This window comes from Poecilia reticulata, linkage group LG19 (assembly GCF_000633615.1).
Source record: "Poecilia reticulata strain Guanapo linkage group LG19, Guppy_female_1.0+MT, whole genome shotgun sequence".
Taxonomy (NCBI): Eukaryota; Metazoa; Chordata; class Actinopteri; order Cyprinodontiformes; family Poeciliidae; genus Poecilia; species Poecilia reticulata.
Window position 1 is genome coordinate 6,124,492 of NC_024349.1, and position 20,147 is coordinate 6,144,638.

Below are 20,147 nucleotides of genomic sequence, written 5' to 3' on the forward strand. Positions count from 1 at the left end.
GGAAAGTACCCAGAAAGTTTCAGGAAAGTACCTAGTAAGTTTCAGGAAAGTACTCCATAAGCGTCATGGAAGTACCCAATACGTTTCAGGGTACTTTCCAGAAACTTTGTAAATTTCTGGAAAGTACCCAGTAAGTTTCTGGAAAGTACTCCAYAAGCGTCAGGAAAGTATTCAGTCAGTTTTTGGCAAGTACCCAGGCAGTTTCAGGAATATACCCAATAAATGTCAGGAAGGCACTTGGTAAGTTTTGAGAAAGTTTCAGAAACTCTAAGTTCCGAACCAGTACCTCTAAAAGTTTCTTTATGAAACTTTCAGATCCGGTTTTAAACTCGGAGTAGTTTTAAAACTCGGGCGTCTCACATCGCTCTGCAGCTTGTATGCCTGCTTGGCGTGCTTGACGGTGAGCTGCTCGGGGTCGCAGGTGTAGTCGTGCAGTTTGCGGCGGTAGGTGACGTCGCTGGCCTGGGCCTGACTCCTCTTAGCCAGCAGGAACTCGGGCTGGTCCGGCCGGATGTTGTAGCGGGCGCGCTCCTCCTTGGACTGACGCTTGTACTCCAGGTTGCTCTGAAGCTTGCTGGCAGCCAACGAGTGGACCATCTTTGGGTCGTCCTCCACRCAGCGCAGCCCCACCTGCTGGCCCTTCTCCTTCAGGTGGGACTCCTTGTAATGGACCTGTGAACAAAGATTAATTACTTCAAATTAGACATCAAGATATTCTACGGTACAACAAGGAACGCACAAGTAACTTTTGGTCAGGTGACTACATGAGTGAAGAACTGCATGCTGACGTTGACTACCCATTGGTTTTAGCTGCTAAGCTACCAACATAATGCGCTAAATCGTGTATGAATGTGTGATACATAAAAGAAAAACAGACGCAGTGCTTTGCTACTGATTGTCAACACTACAGCTACTAGATAACAAGATCAGTAAAAGTTTTAATTAAAAAAGTAGTGAGGGCGAGGGAAGTAAGCTAGCATAGCTATGCTAGCTTGACTTTGACAACCTTAACATGTAGATGCGCTGTGGAATTTGGTGTGTTTCGATTCAGTTAAAACATTTTTTAAAAAGGCGACCAAGTCACCAACTCTCTGACAGATCATCAGCAGAGCAGGTGTTTACATTAGCTAATCAGCCACAGCTGTGTTAGCTTAGCTAATAGCAGCGGTAGCTAATGTTAGCTTAKCTAATARCAGCGGTRGCTAATCTACCACGCCTGTGTTAGCTTAGCTAATAATAGCAGCGGTAGCTAATCTACCACAGCGATCACTTATTAATAATTGCAAAAATAAACATTRATGATAAAACCATAAAACTGTAACGGACTGAATGTTCTGTTCTTTGTTTTGAAAATGTTTCAGTGGTTTTATTGGTGTTAAATCCTGAAACRTATAGTGGCGTTGCTGTCGGTTGCTATGGCAACGGGTCTTTTTGTAGCACAACCAACACAAATAGCACTGAAAAGTTTGGGGTTTTTTTTAGTTGTTTTCCAGGGTTATTCTTCGCTTTACTGTGACACACTGCGCTAAATTAATAATACCAACAAACCCAGGTTCCATTTAGTTAAGGGAGTCGTTCTGCTACAGCTGCGCGACGTTGGATGGCGAGTAAGAGAATCGTCTTCTTGCCCTCCGGCGTCGTGCGCATGAGCGTCCAGATGTACATAATTACATGCGTCRTGTCCATGACCTCCGGACCAAACCTACGTCGCTGGCGATGTCTCTGGAGGCCTTGGCTGTTTGGAAGGGGATCGCGTCCAGCCTCAAGTCGTAGCCTGACGTCTTCACCTGCTCCCCTGAGGCCTTGTAAACTTTCTTCACAGTGAAAGAAGAMGAAAAATCTCAGCMTAGGACGATAAAGAGGAATCATCTGCGGTTTATTCACTAAAAGCGTCTTACATCGCTGATCTGCTGAGCGTTGATCTTGGCTCTGATGAAGTCGGGATCGTCTGGGTGTAAGGTGTATTTATGCATCTCGTCGTTCTTTCCAGACTTGTACAGTCTCTGCGATGCACAATAAAAGACATTAACAGCTAGAGGGAGAATTAAAGTACGYATGTATGCGTGTTTTGTCTTCTTTCTACCTCGCTGCACTGCTGGTAGCTCGTCTTCGCGTGGACGATGTCGGGAGAGTCGGCCACCGACGTAAACTTGATTCTGTCCGGCAGCTGGCGGTATTTCTTCTGCAGGAGGAAAAAATAAATAAAAATCACGTCACAAGGTTTTAATTCGTTTGATTTGTTGTTTTTCTTTCCTCTGATTTGAATAATGTTTTATTTTTAACCTTTTTTTTTTTTTTTCTTTATTGTGAAACGTTTTCAGTGGAAATTGCTTCATAAATAAGTGAAGTTTAATTGTATAGCAAGTTTCAGATCAAATTATGGATCAAGCAATAAAAAAATACATTTTGTCAAAATGGGCTGCACAGTGGCGCAGTTGGTAGAGCTGTTGCCTTGCAGCAAGAAGGTTCTGGGTTCGATTCCCGGCCCCGGTCTTTCTGCATGGAGTTTGCATGTTCTCCCTGTGCATGGTGGGTTTTCTCCAGGTACTCCAGTTTCCTCCCACAGTCCAAAAACATGACTGTCAGGTTAATTGGCCTCTCCAAATTGTCCCTAGGTGTGAGTGTGTGTGTGCATGGTTGTGTGTCCTGTGTGTCTCTGTGTTGCCCTGCGACAGACTGGCGACCTGTCCAGGTGACCCCGCCTCTCACCCGGTACGCTAGCTGGAGAGGAACCAGCACCTCCTGACCCCACTGAGGAACAAGGGTGAATGAAAATGGATGGATTTTGTGAAAATAATGAAGCAAATACACATCATTTATATTATTCCAGTTATTATTAATCAAATGCAGTTTTAAACAGGTTTGATTTATTGGAACTCATCAGCGTTTCGGCTGTTTTGCAGTTTTCTGGAAGTTTGTTCCCAGAAACTGAAAGCTGCTTCTTTTGGTTCTGTTTATTTTTTTTTATAAATAAACTAAATATTATGTGACTGAAGCAAGAAAATACAAACAATTAAATGTTTCCTTAAGTATTTAAAATTATTTTATTAAGCCTTTACATGAAAATATTAGTGAAAATCTCAAGTGAAACACAGTATTATTATTTTTTACTCTTCAGAGTATTAAAATCCAGACTTAAGTCGGATCAATTATTCCACTTTAAATAAACTTCTTTTTGTTTTATTGTACTTTTATTGCATTATTTAGCTTCCCTGTTTGTTCTGTGTCTACATTTTGTTTTTAATTGCTTGTCTTACAGGCTAGAAATAAAATAAAATGAATTATTATTATTATTATTATTATTATTATTATTATTATTAGAGACAGATCAGGTTCTAGCGTCATTTTTTCCCAAATACTCACGTCACTTATGAGTTCTCCTGCCTTCTTGGCCGCCTCCAGCTGCGGCGTTCCCACTCCGTCCCAGGCCACTCCCTTCATGAAGCTCAGGTCGGATTTGTATTGTTTCTACGCACGAAGCAGTAAAACACACATGAATCAAGTTGTGCGTCGGTGTTTCTTCTTCTTCCTTTACGTCCCTCGTCTTTGTTCCTCACCTCGCTCTGCAGGCTGTACGCCTTCTTGGCCCATTTCACCTTCATGTCGTCGGGAAGCACCGTGTAATCGTGCAGCTTCGTCCTGTAGTCCTGGTCGCTGGCCAGCGCCTGCGCGTTTTTAGCCGCCACCAGGTGGATCATGTCCGGGGTCAGGTGGTACCGGCCGCTGGCGGACAGCGCGTCCCGGCGGTACTCCTGGTCGCTGGCCAGCCGGCCGGCCTGCAGGCAGTGCAGCAGGTGGGGGTCCTCCGTGACGCTCCTGACCCCGATGTGTTTCCCCTTCTCCAGCAGGTGGTTGTGCTTGTATTGGTACTGCAGAGACACGAGTTCGGTTGACTTCCTGGTTGCTTCAGTAACGGGTCAGCGCACGCGACTGGTCCAGAAAGCTTAACGTGTTTCTGTTACATAAGGCAGATGAATCGCATCACTCGTTTTGGCCTGCGCTGCGATCCGACAGTGCAAAGGCGCAAACATGAGTGAAAAAGAGTCGGGCTGTTTTACGGCGAGCCAAAATAAAAATCCGAGTTCATTTCTGCCAAAAAACTGAAATTTTGAGAACAATTTCTGAATTTTTCTAGAAGAAAAGAAAATTTCTGAGCTACAAACGTCGAAAATTTGTGAGAAAAAAAAAATTCAAACAATTTCTTGGAAGAAAATTGTGTGAAAAGTCAAAAAATTTGCTTGAAAATTACTCAAAGTTTGAGAAAAATCTCAGAAACTTTCAAGAAAAAGCAAGAAAATAAATTCTTACGCTGCAAGTCAAAAAATATGCAAGAACAAAATTTAAAAAATTTGAGATTAATATCAGAAATTTTCTGGAGACTAACTTGGAAATTTCTGAGTTCATAAAGTCGAAAATATTCGACTTTTGAAACTCAAATTTCCAAATTAGAAATTTCCCAGACTTATTTAACGTTTGTGAGTTTTTTTCTAGCAAATTTTCAATATTTTAAACTCAGAACTCTGAGATTTTCCCAGAACCATTCTGAAACTCATTTGAATTCTTTTCAAACTCAGACATTTCCTTGTTTATTCTAGAAAATGTCAGGAGTTTTTTGGCGGATGTTTACTCTTCCTTTCTTTTTCTGCTTATAATAACCATAATGTGCTGTTGCAGAGTGGGATTAATCTAGTTGATATTTTTTAATCGATTTTTACAGGTTTTCCTCCGGTTCTGCTTACGTCGCTGGCGATGCCCGTGGAGCTCTTGGCGGCCTGGAAGGGGATGTCCTGCATGGTGAGCTTGTAGCCTTGAGCCYGCAGCGTATGCCAGGACTCTCTGTACTTTACCTGCAGCAAATGTAGCACACAGAGAGTAAATTAAACATCTTGGACAGTCATTTTATTTCGGCGAGCAGCTGAAATCGTCGCACCTCACTGAAGTTGGAGGCGTTTATCTTTGCTTGTGTAATCTCTGGTCGCTCGGTTGTAATAGTGTAGCTGTGCTGGTCGTTTATGCCCTTTTCTTTGTACAGGCGCTGAGAAAAAAAACAAAAAGTATTATGTTGCATATTATAAAACCTACTGAAGGCGTAGTAAAAGTGTATCAATAGAGTTCCTGACTCACTTCATTTGTGATTTGTCCGCTGAGTTTAGCGTGGATGATATCTGGGGAGTCGGCGACGGAAGTGTGCCTGAATTTGTACGGCTGCTGTCGGTACTTTTTCTGTGACAGAAAACGGACGTTTTATTACCTTTCAGAGAAAATCATTTAAATTCTTCCCAAATCATCCATCCATTTTCTATACACCCTTGTCCCTCAGTGGGGTCAGGAGGTGCTGGTGCCTCTCCAGCTATCGTTCCAGGCGAGAGGCGGGGTCACCTGGACAGGTCGCCAGTCTGTCGCAGGGCAACACAGAGACACACAACCATGCACACACACTCACACCTAGGGGCAATTTGGAGAGGCCAATTAACCTGACAGTCATGTTTTTGGACTGTGGGAGGAAACCGGAGTACCCGGAGAAAACCCACCATGCACAGGGAGAACATGCAAACTCCATGCAGAAAACCGGGGCCGGGAATCGAACCCAGAACCTTCTTGCTGCAAGGCAGCAGCTCTACCAGCTGCGCCACTGTGCAGCCCCTTCCCAAATCAATGAGTGTAAATATAAAATATTTAAAAATCTGTATGTTTTCTTGTGGACACGGCTGGGAAAAAAGATTTTTCTGGGAAAACACAAAATGCAGTTTTTGAAGGAAGATGGACTTTTGCTAAAATTATTTAGTTTATTAATGGAGGAAAGTTTTGCAAACCAATATAACTGAACTGAATAACTGGTTGGGTCACAAAAATAAATTAATCGATTGATTGCATGATAAATCAAATTGAGCTCAATCACTTTCATTCTGATGATTTTTTTGGAGTTCAATTCTATAAACATTATCATCCATTTTATAAATTTTTTTGGGTATAAGTGGTTTTTATTTTGATTTTATTCTTTGTTTTTGGTTGTCGCATATTTAAAATATCTTCCAGTTGCTTTGTTTTTAAAATTAAAGTTTATCAAAACAACAATATTATCGTTTATCGCAATCATTTCTGGGACAATTTATCGTCCGGCTGTCCCACAATTTGCAGCTCTTACGCTTTTACGTTTGTAAAAGCTGTAACCGTGGCAACGAGGTATTGTTTTTGCAACCGCAAGCAGCTGATTAGCATCTCAAGGAATCTTTGAAAATGAGGCTTCGTGGATGCAGAGCAGGAGCAAAGCAGAGGGAGATATTTGATACTTAAAAAAGAGGAGATGATATTTTTATCGTTGTGATAAAAAGAAAATCAAAGATGGCGTCTCACGTCACTGATGAGGTCTGTGGCTCTCTTGGACTCCTCGATCTGCAGAGCTCCGGTCGCGATCCAGGCGGCGCCTCGCAGGTAGTTCAGGTCGGAGCGATACATTCTCTGTGGACAGAAAACTTTCCTGTAATTTTACACACGCAGAGAAAACGTTTACATGTTTTCTCTGTGTGAAAACATGTAAAAGTTTTCACGTTTACATGTCTGACTGAACATTTTGCTTTCTTACAGGATGACAGAGAAACATGAAAGAATACAAGTCCAGTCGGAGGTTTACAAACCCTCATCAGGAGCCTTGATGTTATAGTTAACTATTCTTTCTCTTCTCTGGTGACATATAACATTTTAATTAATGTAACATATTATATTCTTGTTTTTTTAGTACATCTGACTCAAAATTTTGGACTGATCCAAAATTTTGGAGTATGTATTAAATGAAATAAGTAATGAAATTTGAATAATAATAAATGGAGATTAATCTCAGAAATTTTCAACAAAAACAAACGTGGACATTACTGAGTTTGAAAAGTCGAAGATTTGCTGGAAATTCGTTTTCCAACGTGAAAAAACTTTTGACTTTTGAATATTTAAAAAAAAAAAATTCTAGAATTGTTTTTAGGTTAATCTAAAAATTTTATTATTACTTTTCAAACTCTGAAATTCTCAAGTCTTTTCTTAAAAATTTCTGATTTCACTCTCAAGATGAATCAGTTCTTTTAAGCTATATTTTGACTTTTAAACTCAGAAATTCCCACATTTTTTTCTTGAAAATTTCAGGGGGGTTTTTTCAAGCAAATTTTCAACTTTTCAAGTTTGAAAATTTCCATGTTTTTCTTGAAAATTTCGGAAATTGATTTAAAAATTTAAAACTCATAAATTTCCACATTTTTTCTTTAAAATTTCTGAAATGAATTTCAAACGTTCAGAGTTTTTGCTTGCAATTTTTTTTGACTTTTCAAAGTCAGAGATTTCCAAGTTTTTATCTTGAAAATTTCTGACAATAATCTAAGAATGTGAGATTTGTTAGGCTCCTTTTTCTCCATCTCGAACGGCCCTGATGCACTGAAGGAACTATGAGCAGCTGAGGTTTTTTAGGTAGCTACGGTTACTTATTCTTACCACAACCAACTTAAACCATTTCTGATAATGACGAGCGGTGGAGCAGCTTTGAGTAAAGCTCGTTGTTGGTGCTGAAGCCGTGCGGCCAGAGGAGTTTCTGAAGTCCGTCTCACCTCGCTCTGCAGTTCGTACGCTCTCTTGGCAGCCTGCACCTTCATGTCATCGGGCAGCGACGTGTAGTGATGCAGAGACAGCCGGTAGTCGTGATCGCTGACCAGAGACTGCGCCTTTTTAGCATGAGCGACCTCAACCATATCCATGGGCAGGTGGAATTTTGAGAGCTGATTCGCTGAGTCCTTCTTATACTTGATCTAAATTCAGAACAGAATTCATGAATGTGATTTCTAATTGCTTATTTCTAGATAAAGTACAGGGCATAAGCACTCACATCACTCTGTAGCTTGCTGGCGTGAACCGAATGCGCGATGTTCAAGTCGTCCTGCAGCCCCTTCAGTCCAATCATCTTCCCTTTGGCCTTCTCAAATTCTTCTCTGTATTTTACCTGAAATCAATCAATTTACGTGTCAAATTATTTCCACAGTAAAACCTTCTGTGTGTGATTGAACTTAATTGAAGTTAATGTAACATATTCTTGTTTTTGAGTACATCTATAAATTTTTGAGTATTGGATTAAATGAAATAAGCAATAATAATGGAATAATACTAATTGGAGATTAATCTCAGAAACTTTCAAGAAAAAAACATTTCTGAGTTTGAAAGAAAAATTTACTGGAATTCTTTCCCGAAAGGTTGAAAACAACTTCTGACTTTTGAAAATTTCCTAATTTATTCTAAAAATTTTAGGTTAATATCAAACTTTTTGAGGGTTTTTTTTTCTAGTAAGTTTTTCACTTTTCCAACTCAGAAGTTTCCAAGTTTTTTCTTGAAATTTCCAGAGACTGATTTAAAAATTTTGGAGTTTTTTTCTAGCAWTTTTTTGACTTTTGAAACTCAGAAATTGAAAAGTTTTTTTCTTGAAAATTTCTGATACTAATCTCAAAATTTCTGATTTTTTTCAAGCTAATTTTTGATTTTTCAATTCAGAAATTTCCATGTTTTCCTTAGAAGAGTTTAGAGATTGATTAAAAATATATTTTTTGACTTTTCAAACTCAGAAATTTCCACATTTTCCTTGAAAATTTCTAACATTGATCACAAAGGTTTTTTTTTTTTTTCCAAGAAAATGTTCAACTTTTCAAACTTGGAAACTTCCAAGATTTTTTCTTGAAAGTGTCAGAGATTGCTTTAAAAATGTTAGTTTTTTCTAGCAATTTTTTGACTTTTTTCTTGAAAATTTCTGATACTAATCTCAAAATTTCAGATTTTTTTCTAGCAAATGTTCAACTTTTGAAACTCTTTCTTGAACATTTCATATTGGGTGTCACACCAATGATTTCCACAGTAAGACTGTGTGTGGTTGAACCGGGTCTCACATCACTGAGGATGTCTGCAGACGCCTTGGCGGACTGGAAGGGAATCGCGTCCAGACGCAGCTTGTAGCCGCCGTCGCGTAACTTCGTCCAGGATTCCTTGTATTGACTCTAACGGTGAAAATGTATCATCAGACACCAACTCATGGAAGCACAACAATCAGATCAATAATCAGAATAAAAAACTAAGTTTTACCTCACTGATGTTTCTGGCATTGATTCTTGCTTGCACCAGTTCTGGCAGCTCTTCACTCACTGTGTAATTGTGTTTTATGTTTTCTCCCTTTTCTCTGTACAATCTCTGCAAAAAAACAGGACGACGAACATTACTGCAGGAAACCAGGTTTCAGTCTGCATGAGTGTTGAAACTACAAAATGAATCCTTTGTGTGGTTATTTGTAGTGAGAGCGGATAATATTACATTCACCTCAACAGCATTTGACACCTTCTATAAATATATGTATAATTATATAAAAATAATGTAAATAAATTATTTTGTGTATCATCTAAAAAAAAATTGAAAAATAGGAAGCTTTTCCCCCATTTTCTCCACAGCGCCCCCTGGCGGTCCCATGTTCCATAATATATATTTATTTAGATACTGTATGAAGTATATGTATTTTTATATTTATCTAAAAATAATTGTAATATTTTTTTTTCAATTTGTGTTTCATATCTAAAAAAATAATTGAAAAACAAGAATCAAAAATTATGATGAAAATTTTAAGATTAAAAAAATATTATTTTGCGTGTTTTTCCCCCATCTTCTCCACATCGCCCCCTGGTGGTCTCCACTTTGAAATACACTACTAGATGTTGGCTCAACGTCTTTAGTTTAGCTACATATTTAGTCTGGAGTTAAATATTTGGTTGGTTAACTAAATATTCAGCTTCATAATTTAGTTGAAATTGTGACATTTCTAAATGAAATATGAAATTTTTTTTTCTTTTAATGCAGGGCTAAATAAAGCAAACTGACTGCGTAATTTTACAAATGGCATTCTGTAGAATTCTTCTTTTTTTATATAATGTATATAAATATCTGGATTTGGCTGTAATAACTTCTGATATTGATATTTGTTCTTCCTAAACTTACATCAATAGCCAGTTTGTTGCTGAGTTTGGCCTGTTTCATCTCTGGAGTGTCTTCAACGCTGGTGAACTTCAGAGAGCTCACATCCTGACGGTACTTTTTCTGCAAAAAAATAAAAATAAATAAATTATATAATTACAGAAAAAATCAGTTCAGATGAGGCAAAGAATAAAACAGGAAGTGCACAAATGTGTTATGACCAGTAGAGGGCGCACTCATCACAATCATTTGCTCTGAAAAACTGCAAATATAAAAACAGTCACGCAGCCGATGCTGCTGATGTATCAACATAATTAAAAGAGTTTTCTAATAATAATAATCTCTTACATTTTGTTCTGGGTGTCATGTTGGTAATCATGACAGGAGTGACCTTTAAATAAATCCCCCTGTAACGAGGTTATAAATAGAGGACTGTCGCTCTATAAAAAAGTTCTTCCTGTACTTATCGGGTGTTTTTATTTAAAAGGACTAAACGACCAAGAAGGACAATCTGATTAATAATATTTATTGAAGGTTGCTGAGGATAAAATCTGTAGTTTTTCTCCGTTTTTAGAGCTTTGGTTAATTGTAAGTTATTTTTTTCATTGCATGTTTAATCTCTAACATATAATCTATTTTGAGATTACCTCACTGGCCAGATCTGAAGCTTTCTTCGCCTGCTGAACGTCCAGAGATTTTGAGGCCTCCCAGCCGACACCTTTCATCCAGTTCAGGTCCGATCTGTACTGTTTCTACACACAGTTAAAACAAACAGTCAGGTTAATTATTGCAGATTTAAATGACATGTTAGGTGGTTGTTCTTAGGGGAGGCTTACATCACTCTGTAAGTCGTAGGCCTTCTTAGCCCAGGCCACGTTGATGTCCGTCGGCAGGGTGGTGTATTCATGGAGGAACGTCCTGTACTTCGTATCCGTGGCCAGGTCTTGAGCCTTCTTCGCATGGCTGATGTTCAGCATATCCAGAGACACGCTGTGGGGAAGGTTGATGTTTAAAATCCTGCCATTACACTGACCTTTTGCCCTTGAGGTCATTCTCATTTAAAAAAAAGATTAATTCATTCATGAGCTTCGCCAGGGTGATGACCCACAACTGCCTGCCTTGGACAATAAATCTGTTGTGGATGTCAAGGCCTGTGGCTGTGTGACCTTAATGAATGGGCCATTCATTAAAGGTTTTTAATGAGGATTAAAACTATTTTTTTAATCCTCATTTTAATCYTCATTTTTAATCCTGACAAAGGGTCAGGATATATTAGACTTAGAAAGCTGCTATCATTGCAAATATACAACATTTGCAACCTTAATGGTAATATAATCCTCAATTGAGATGACGAATCCATCAGAAAATATTTTTCATATGTAAAATAAACAGAATTTCAAAACGTTTTTCTCTTTATAGTAGGACCGGACAATAAATCAATAACAATATTGATACTGTGATAGACACAAAGTCAATATTAATAGATAATACGTCTGATAGGATATTCAATAATTTCACTGAACTCTGTTTCAGAACCGCACAGCATAACTCTCTCACTCTTTGGTTACCTAGCAACCCACTCACTCTTTGGTTACCTAGCAACAACCTGCTGAGTAACTGATACAGCAGCAGTTTAAAGTTCTGACTCATAACTGCTTAAAAATAAATAACAGTGTGAAGTGAAAACTGTAGGTGAAACAGGAAAACCAGTTTGGCTGCATTTCAGATATTTAAAACTGAAAAACTAATCAATAGTTATTGATATTGGCTGATATGAAACGCTTGTGTCCTGATAAGTTTTTGAGCCATTTCGATGTGCCCTATCTCAGAGTGGTGAATATTTTTCACAATTCAATAACAACAAAAAAACTAAATTAATTATTAATAAAAAGTTGCTACAAAGTATTAGTTTATAGATGTACACCTGGGTTATTTCTCTTTTTATGCTTCCAGATTTGTTACGGTATGTCATGTTGCATAACAATACTTGGCTTTTTAACTCTACACTTTTTACATAAGCTGTATTTTAACGCAAATACTCTTGAAGAGTACAAAGATTAAGGCTAAATTATCTCTGCAATTGTTGAGCCACTCAATAATAAATTGCTCCTGATGTTTAAATTAGATATACAGCAACAGAAATCTGGTTTAATTAGAATAACTAGTAAACGATGGTTAAATGATGGTTAATCCAGGGGACTTACTTGTATTTAGTCTTAGTGTCCTCGTAGTTCTTCTTGTAGTGGAGGTCGCTCTGCAGTTTGGTGGCCAGAGCGGAGTGAGCCATCTGAGAGTCGCCACTGACAGATTTAATCCCGATCACTTTACCTTTGCTTTTCTCGTACTCCTGCTTGTATTTTACCTGAAACAGAACAGGAATTTAGCAGCTTTTCAGTCAGACTCAGATGTGTTCAAATGTCTTTAATCAGGAGGGCACATCAAGTATTTTTATAGTTGTTCCAAAAAGGTTTTGCACCAATATTTAAACGTCTCACATCGCTAGCCAGGTCTCTCTTAGCCTTCGCTGTAAGTATCGACAGAGAGTCCAAACGGAGCTCAAAGCCCTTTTCTCTCTGCTTCTCCCACTGGCTCTTGTACACTTTCTATAAAAAGGAAGAAATTGAGCATCAGATGCACTTGTAATCAAACCTCAATAAGAAAAACTGATTAAGGTTGTTCAGTCTGGTAAATAAATTATTTTGGAAATTATGTACTTATTTAATTTTGCTTTATTATATTTCTATTTTGTGATCAAATTTTTATGTTTTTATGTTTACCTTTCTTTAAAGGTAAACATTTTCTCAGTCACCTACCAAAAAATAATGGCCTAAGTCATTTAGTTAATTCCTTTTTTTTGTGCCTAAATTATCTTTTGGCAAAAAAGAGGTGGTATTTTTTTGTTGTTGCCAAAAATCAGTTTGACTAAGGCTACTATTTTAGGAAGGTGACAATATACTTACAAATAATTACAAAATGCTTTAATATATTGCAAACATTTATTTACAAGAGTGTGTTTTGGCTATATTAAGCGTAAAAAGATGACTGATGTCTGTATGAAACATGCAGCTTTACTTCTAAATAAAACAACAAAATTTTCTCTTTAAAGTTTGCATAGGTAGAATAAATGCAACCCTGGATAATTTTAATGACAAAATGCAAGGTTTCCCCCAGAAAACCTGATAAGCCTGGTGGTTGGGCGCCAGGGCAGTCATACGTCCAGCGGCCCGTCGTGTTTTTGAGTTAAGAAATGTTTTAAGTTAACAGGACATTTTAAAATATCACTTGATAATTATGTGTTATTGAAAGATTGGAAGATGAATATCTGAACACCAAAAATAAAGTCTTAAAAAAAAATCAAACATTTAAAAAAGACTTTAAAAAATAAGGAATGCTGAGCCTGGTGACCCGCCAGGCTTATAATACACTGGAAGAAACCTGGCAAAAAGTAATCTCTGTTTTTGTTTCACATTTGGTGAATTGGTGTTTATGTTTTCATGGCATGAGGCATTCTGAACTGCCTTGTTGCTGAATGTACTTCACAAATAAACTTGATTGATTAATTGATTGATTGATTGATTGATTGATTGATTGATTAAACCCTTTTGTTTCTGAAAACAGTAAACTGTGAAACAGAGAGTGGGGAAAACATGAATTTCATCTCACCCCGCTGAGCATGTCAGCGTTTGCTTTTGCTTGTCTGAACTGCGGCTCGTCTTTTGTCATGGTGTACTGGTGAATTATCTGTTCTGTGTCTGCTTTGTACGCCAGCTGTAAAATCACAGAGATGAATATTACAGAGATAAACTCCATGATGATGGAAGAGTCTGTGTATGAGACCTTACATCGCTCTGCAGCTCCTGACTCTTCTTGGCGTGTTTGATGTACAGATCATCCGCCACCTGGGTGAACCTCATTTTGTCGGCCTTCTGACGGTATTTGACCTGTGAAAACAGAATATATTGTTGATGAACAGCATCTCTAAACGGATCTGTGTCACTTTAATATCTCAGAAAATAAACTTGCATCACTGAGCAGCTCTCCGGCTTTCTTGGCCTGAGTTATGTTGAGGCATCCCTCAGCCTCCCAGCCGACGCCCTTCATCCAGTTCAGGTCAGAACGGTACTGGTTCTGCAGGAAGATAATAATCTCATTGAGCAGGTTAGGATAGCAAACTGTTCTTAGATAATGAGATTTTAGTCTGGTCAGTTCTGCTTTCAGAATGAACTGTTTTAGGGTCTCTGTCCCTTTAAATCCAAATAATCTGCTGCTGGCCACGCCCCCCACCCCAACTCAAAGTTTACACTCGCACCTGAAAATGGCTGCAAACAGATGTGCAATTACACAACCATACATCTTTGAAAAGAAGAACAACAACCAGTGGCAAATAATAAATTCTATTCTATTCTATACAGTGGTAAAACCAGCTGACCAAATGTGCTTGGGTTGCTAGGTGACGCTTTGGGTTCCGCTGGGGTTGCTAGGTAACAGTACGTGTGACTTAGCATTAGGGAGGTTTGTGAAAAGGCTCATTTTCCAAACACCAAAAAACATTGTCATATTGCCAGGCATGTTGCAATAAGCAATAAATCAATAAATCAGTTAATCGCATGTTATACTAAAACAAACTCAATAATTTTCATTTCCATTATTTTTTGTTGTTCTAGTTTTTTTCTCTCTCTCTACCAAAAATTAGATAACAAAAGTCTTGATTCTGGTACTTTGGTCTCAACGAGCCTCAGTTTTGTTTACAGTGACTTTACAATTCTTTTTTGTTGTTGTTTCTGCATAGGTGGATATTTAAAGTTTGAATATTTAAAGTTTCTTCCAGTTTTAGTTTTAAATATTCATTAAGATTTAAAGTTTACTGATCTTTAAAAGGATGTGCTTGCAGTATTATGCCATTACCATTATATTACTTGAAAATGGTCTCAAAATAACTATTGTCGTTTATCGCCATAATTGCCAAAAAGCGGTTGGTTGTTCTTTTAAACACTTGAGCTGTTTTTTAATAAGCTGTAGAAACACAAACGTACGTACAAAAATGTGCAAAAATGTGAGTTTTGCATAATAGATCCCTTTTGAATGAACCTTCAGCTGCAAACTCTGCTGGATCTCACCTCGCTCTGCAGGGAGTAGGCCTTTTTGGCCTGCTGGACCTTGATGTCGTCGGACATGATGGTGTAGTCGTGAAGTTTCGTTCGATAGTCCAGGTCGCTGGCGAGGGCCTGAGCCTTCTTGGCGTGGCTCAGGTTGATCATGTCCAGAGGAAGGCTGTACTGCGCCTGGCTCTCCTTGGAGCCTTTCTTATACTCAATCTACAGAGGCAATAATAATAAAATAATTCAATATGGAGCACAACTCCTGTCAAAAACGTGTGGTGTAACTGGGAGTTAATTTGGGATTTTTCCAAAGGTGGATTGACGATACAACAAACAAATTAACAGATTTTTTTTTTATACAAGAATTTGATGCACAGGTTTAAATATACACACTATTATTATGTAAATATAATTTTGGTTCTCCTTCCGGACTGTACAAATATACTGAATAATTTCTAATTATCTACAATTAACTGAACTAAGGTGGGGGTGGGAATTTATTGTATCGTTTATCGTAATAAATTTCTCATCATGATAAGAGTTTTGATTTATTATTGTAAACATAAATTCCAATTAATGATGTTTTAAACCCCCCAAAACTGTGCATATTGTCTGGACTGTTGATTTTACTATTTTGTCTACTTTCTTTATTAATGAGAGTATCAATAAATATTAATAAAATGGGATTTAATGCAGTTATTATGTGCAGTTTAGTGATACAAATCACACTTCTTTATGTGACTTTTTTTACACAATGTTTATTCAAATGTATTTTTCATTTGGTGACATTGTACAGCACTTTGACCATCTTTTGGTGTTTTTAAATTTGATCTAGAAATAAATTTGACGTCAACAGCAGACTGTTAATTAAACAAATATCCCAACTGTATATCTATTATGTTTATTCTGAAACCTCTGAGGTAATTTCACTCACATCGCTGCTCATCTTGGCCACTTGCAGAGAGTGTAGAGTCTTGGAGTCGCTCATATTCACCCCAACTGCCTTCTCCTTGTTTTTCATGTAGTACTCTTTGTATTTAATCTAAAACAGATGGTAATCACATTTAATTCGGTTCAGAGGCTATTAAAATAGATTAATACCACTTGGAGTTTTCTTTTTGTTGCTTAGATATCAGCAGTTTCACTCCTTTTCACTTACGTCACTGGCTAGGTCTCTGGAAGCTTTGGCAGCTCTCACGCTCAGATCGTCCACGCCAGTTTCACAAGCTTTGGACTTGGTCTTCTCCCACTCCTCTTTGTATTTAATCTAAAATTGATTTGGAAAAATTAAAGATAGAAGATGGGACTTTGCATGCAAACAAGTGGGTTAGTACATGTTTGTGCTTGCAAAACAGTGTAAACTTACATCACTGCACAAAGCTGCGCTGGCTTTGGCGTGCTGGATTTGGGGCAGATCCTGAGATAAAGTGTACTGGTGCTTCGTCTTTTCATAGCCTGCTTTATAATTTAACTGGAGGGGCAAACGAGTTTTGTGTTCACACAAATCCAAAGTGAATCAGTGCTCATACATGCAACTTGTTAGAAAATTAATAAAAGTGCTCATTATGAGTCCCTGCTTAGTGTTTACTTACGTTGCTGACAAGCTGAGCGTTTTTCTTGGCTAAAATAATCTCAGGTGTGTCGGTCACAGACTTGTACTTGACCTGGTCAATATGCTGCTTGTAGTTTTTCTGTAATATTTAAAAATATTTTATATATCAGAAGCATGAAGTCAACTGAATGTAGCCTTTGTAGTAACATTATGATTAAAAAGCTTCCTATAAATTTCCATTTCAAAATGACCAAAATGTGCTAAACTTTCCATCAGTTATTTAAATTATAATTCTGCACAGTTAATCGTTATCTGGATTTCATTATTTGGATATTACACATTTATATTACCACATTTTCAAGTAACAGCAAACAGCAAAATTGATACTTTTAAACATTGCATTTGTGTCAAAAACAAAAAATACATATACAACATAAAAGAACTCGTCTAAATACCGAGCATTGTAAAAGTATCTATGTTTTTCAAAAATTCAGATCTTTAAACTTATAGATAATGAAATAAAGAATTATGTTTGGAAACTCCAACATTTTTTCCACTCTGTTTTTTTATGCAGCTTATCCAGAGATCAAGACTTTGTCAGACTTTTCAAAACTGCGTAGGACTCCTGGGATAAATTGGGAGTTTGAACTAATTTGAGAGGACTCACATCTTTTAGTGGGTCCAGCTTCCTCTGGCTTTGGTAACCTGGTGTGAGAGTGGCTGGGTAGTTATATTCACCCTGCTCCTGCTCCTGGCCTTGTTTATAAGAAATCTGAAACAAAAAAAATAATATTATTGTGCATTAGCACGGAAACCAGAGATTTATAAAATATCAGAGCAAAAAACATCATCTTTACAAATACATCATAGTATTTTGTTGCTTTTGTTTCAATGTCATAAATGTAAATGTTGATATAAATGATTGTAATCCTCAAACTTGAGAAAGTGCAACACAAATGCAGGTCATTTAGCATCACTTAATCTCATGCTACATTATGCAGATGCTTTGTCTGCACTGATGAAGGTGAAATGTTCACATTGGCTTTAACAGGAGAGAAGTCTGATCTACTTATTTTATGATTGATTTAACAAACATTTAACCATTGGAGGACTTTCATAGACTCTGCACACAGAATTTAACTTTTAAATTGAGATTCTAGGATGACGATTCAGTAAGGAAAAATTTAAAAAACGAGGCCTTTTTCCTGATACCAAGGAAAAAGTAACTTTGTCCTTTTTCTGTGGCAGTGTTTACTTACCTTAAATGTAAAATGGGTGGAACATATTTAATGAATCTGACATGTTTTTGAAAAATATTATTTATTGTTTGGCAAAAACCCACTGAGTGATAACATATTTAAAGATCTCAGTTGTTTTTAAAGATGAATAAAGAACTGTCATTCTGTAGATGTCATTTCAAGGTGTTCAATAAGTCCTGACTTACATCACTCGCCAACTTCCTTGCTTTCATGGCGTGCAAAGTCTTCTTATCAAACCCTGAGTCTTCATAGTGGCCCTTCAGATCACTGGTGTACTTTTCTTTATACTTGTTCTGTATAAAACAATAAACGGGAATCAGATAAAAGCAACAACTTAAAACTATGCATGTGTAACACTTCACATCTGAAGTTTGTCCAAATTTGTTTATTTATTCTTTTAATTTATTTTGTTCAGTCAAGAAGTTGTTTCTCCAGACTTGTTGGTGTTTTAAGGTCTGTCTGCTCTCAACAGTTGGTGGTTACCATAGCAACCTGTAACTGACAACTCCCCCATCCTTTTTGTTCTGTTGCCGTCGGTAACTGTGTATTCTTTACAAATATACAAATATTATATTCTAGCTGTGTTTTTTTATATTTTAGACACATTTAATCATGTGAGTAATTTTGCTATGTTTTGTTTTAAGTGTTTTCATTATTAATGTGGTCCATTTTAGCTACGTTTAATTTTAAAAATGTCATCTTTTGCCATCTGCTCATTGTGAGATTTTGCTATAGCTAATGCTATATATAGAAGAGTGACATACGTATTATTAATAATTAGCCTCCATGAAGAAAATAGATATAAATAAAGGTGTGATTGTTTGTTGATATCTTTATTTAGACTTACATCACTGGTGAACTGAGCGATTTTGGCAGAATTTCGAAACTGTGGAGTCTCACAGAAGTTAATGCTGTGGCCTTTGGTGTTCTCCAAGTCTTTCTTGTACTCCACCTGCAAAAAAACAAACATCCACATTTCAACATTTCTTTTCTTTTTATTCAGTTGATGAGATGCTAAACAATCTTTTGGTGCTGGATGCTAAATATATCTCTGACATGGGTTTATAATCTCAGAAGTAGCAAAAATAACAATGACAGCATTCAGTTCTATGAATGGCTCAGCCTGACGGCATGTTTACTGCGGTCAGGACAGATGCCTCAGGATGAAGCAGAGTATAAAAAGGTTTGATGGGACGTCTTGTGGCCTTGGATGAAAGCTGCAGCCTTATAACAGAGGCATGTCAACATTGCGAGATGAGAGTTTCATATTTGTTGGAAACTGACACATTAAACCTGATACTTGACTCATGCATACACACAATTTCTTACATTTGAGGGGGATGATTGGTGTCTTTCCCCTGAGGCAATAGCTGCATTTACATTGACTATATAACTGCGCAATCTGACATTTCTAAAATAAATTTGCTTAATGGAAACACGTCAGTTAAAAAAAACATAGTTTTTCGATTTAAAAAAAGGTTGTAGCGCTATGAACTGTGTTTTTCAGTTGGATCAAGATTTAGTTATTTAGAAAACTGCAATGGAAACACTTTTTCCAAGTCACACGAGTCACATGATCCACAACCGGATGTTGCCCCAGGCGCAAACCAAGAAGAAGAAATCAACAGGAAGTAGTTGGCGTGGCATGTTTATACTTATTGTGTGAAAAACCTTGGTCACAGCTTTGGTAAGTGTGACTATTGTGGAGTTGATAAAGACAGCAGAGCATCTTTCTTCCTCATAATTCCTCAAAATTATGAGGAAGAAAGAGAACAGTTGATTCAAAAATTTAATAGAATTAAAGTTAAACTTATTCACATTTGAATTTAATAAGTGATTTCTCACTTAATGAAAACACCGCAATTCCAAACTTGTGTTTTTTCAACATTAGCGGAATTTTTAATTATTTTTTGCCACATTTGTAATGGAAACGCTGCTTAATTAACCTTTGCAGAAAACCGAAACAAGCTTGTTGGACGAAAGCTTTGCAGAATAAATTACCTCACTGACAATCTTGTTAATTTTCCGCGCATTCTTCAATGTCAGATTGTCGTCAGAGGTCAGACTATGGAAGTGGGATGTGCCCTTCATCTTGTTCAGGTCCTTTTTGTATTTTAGCTGCAGAGGGAATGATGGATGATTCAGGACATGTGTTAGTATAGACACACAGATGGCATTAGTCAGTTTGAAGAGCTATGTCAGTGGGTAAGCCCTCCGATTGTTGCCCCTCATCTGTTCTGGACTGTAATGACAAGGTGATGT

The 20,147-nt window shown here is 37.3% G+C and overlaps 1 protein-coding gene across 4 annotated transcripts in view; it reads right to left on the reverse strand.

Annotated features, from left to right (window-relative positions):
• nrap (nebulin-related anchoring protein) overlaps positions 1-20,147 on the reverse strand; it is a 29,969-nt gene that overhangs the window by 1,548 nt on the left and 8,274 nt on the right. For 2 of the 4 annotated variants that reach the window (XM_008436675.2, XM_017310900.1), the window contains 31 exons: positions 19,887-20,003; positions 18,733-18,837; positions 18,071-18,178; positions 17,294-17,398; positions 16,667-16,765; positions 16,441-16,545; positions 16,234-16,341; positions 16,009-16,116; positions 15,093-15,290; positions 13,999-14,103; positions 13,818-13,916; positions 13,639-13,743; positions 12,471-12,578; positions 12,180-12,337; positions 10,812-10,965; positions 10,623-10,727; positions 10,000-10,098; positions 9,100-9,204; positions 8,907-9,014; positions 7,862-7,975; positions 7,587-7,784; positions 6,355-6,459; positions 5,125-5,223; positions 4,931-5,035; positions 4,740-4,847; positions 3,558-3,869; positions 3,364-3,468; positions 2,084-2,182; positions 1,899-2,003; positions 1,707-1,814; positions 361-672 (listed from right to left, as the gene is read on the reverse strand). In XM_008436675.2, coding sequence (XP_008434897.1) covers positions 361-672; positions 1,707-1,814; positions 1,899-2,003; positions 2,084-2,182; positions 3,364-3,468; positions 3,558-3,869; positions 4,740-4,847; positions 4,931-5,035; positions 5,125-5,223; positions 6,355-6,459; positions 7,587-7,784; positions 7,862-7,975; positions 8,907-9,014; positions 9,100-9,204; positions 10,000-10,098; positions 10,623-10,727; positions 10,812-10,965; positions 12,180-12,337; positions 12,471-12,578; positions 13,639-13,743; positions 13,818-13,916; positions 13,999-14,103; positions 15,093-15,290; positions 16,009-16,116; positions 16,234-16,341; positions 16,441-16,545; positions 16,667-16,765; positions 17,294-17,398; positions 18,071-18,178; positions 18,733-18,837; positions 19,887-20,003 — 3,969 coding nt within the window. The remainder of the gene's footprint in view (positions 1-360; positions 673-1,706; positions 1,815-1,898; positions 2,004-2,083; positions 2,183-3,363; positions 3,469-3,557; positions 3,870-4,739; positions 4,848-4,930; positions 5,036-5,124; positions 5,224-6,354; positions 6,460-7,586; positions 7,785-7,861; positions 7,976-8,906; positions 9,015-9,099; positions 9,205-9,999; positions 10,099-10,622; positions 10,728-10,811; positions 10,966-12,179; positions 12,338-12,470; positions 12,579-13,638; positions 13,744-13,817; positions 13,917-13,998; positions 14,104-15,092; positions 15,291-16,008; positions 16,117-16,233; positions 16,342-16,440; positions 16,546-16,666; positions 16,766-17,293; positions 17,399-18,070; positions 18,179-18,732; positions 18,838-19,886; positions 20,004-20,147) is intronic. The other 2 variants (XM_017310901.1, XM_017310902.1) reach the window with 2 other exon arrangements.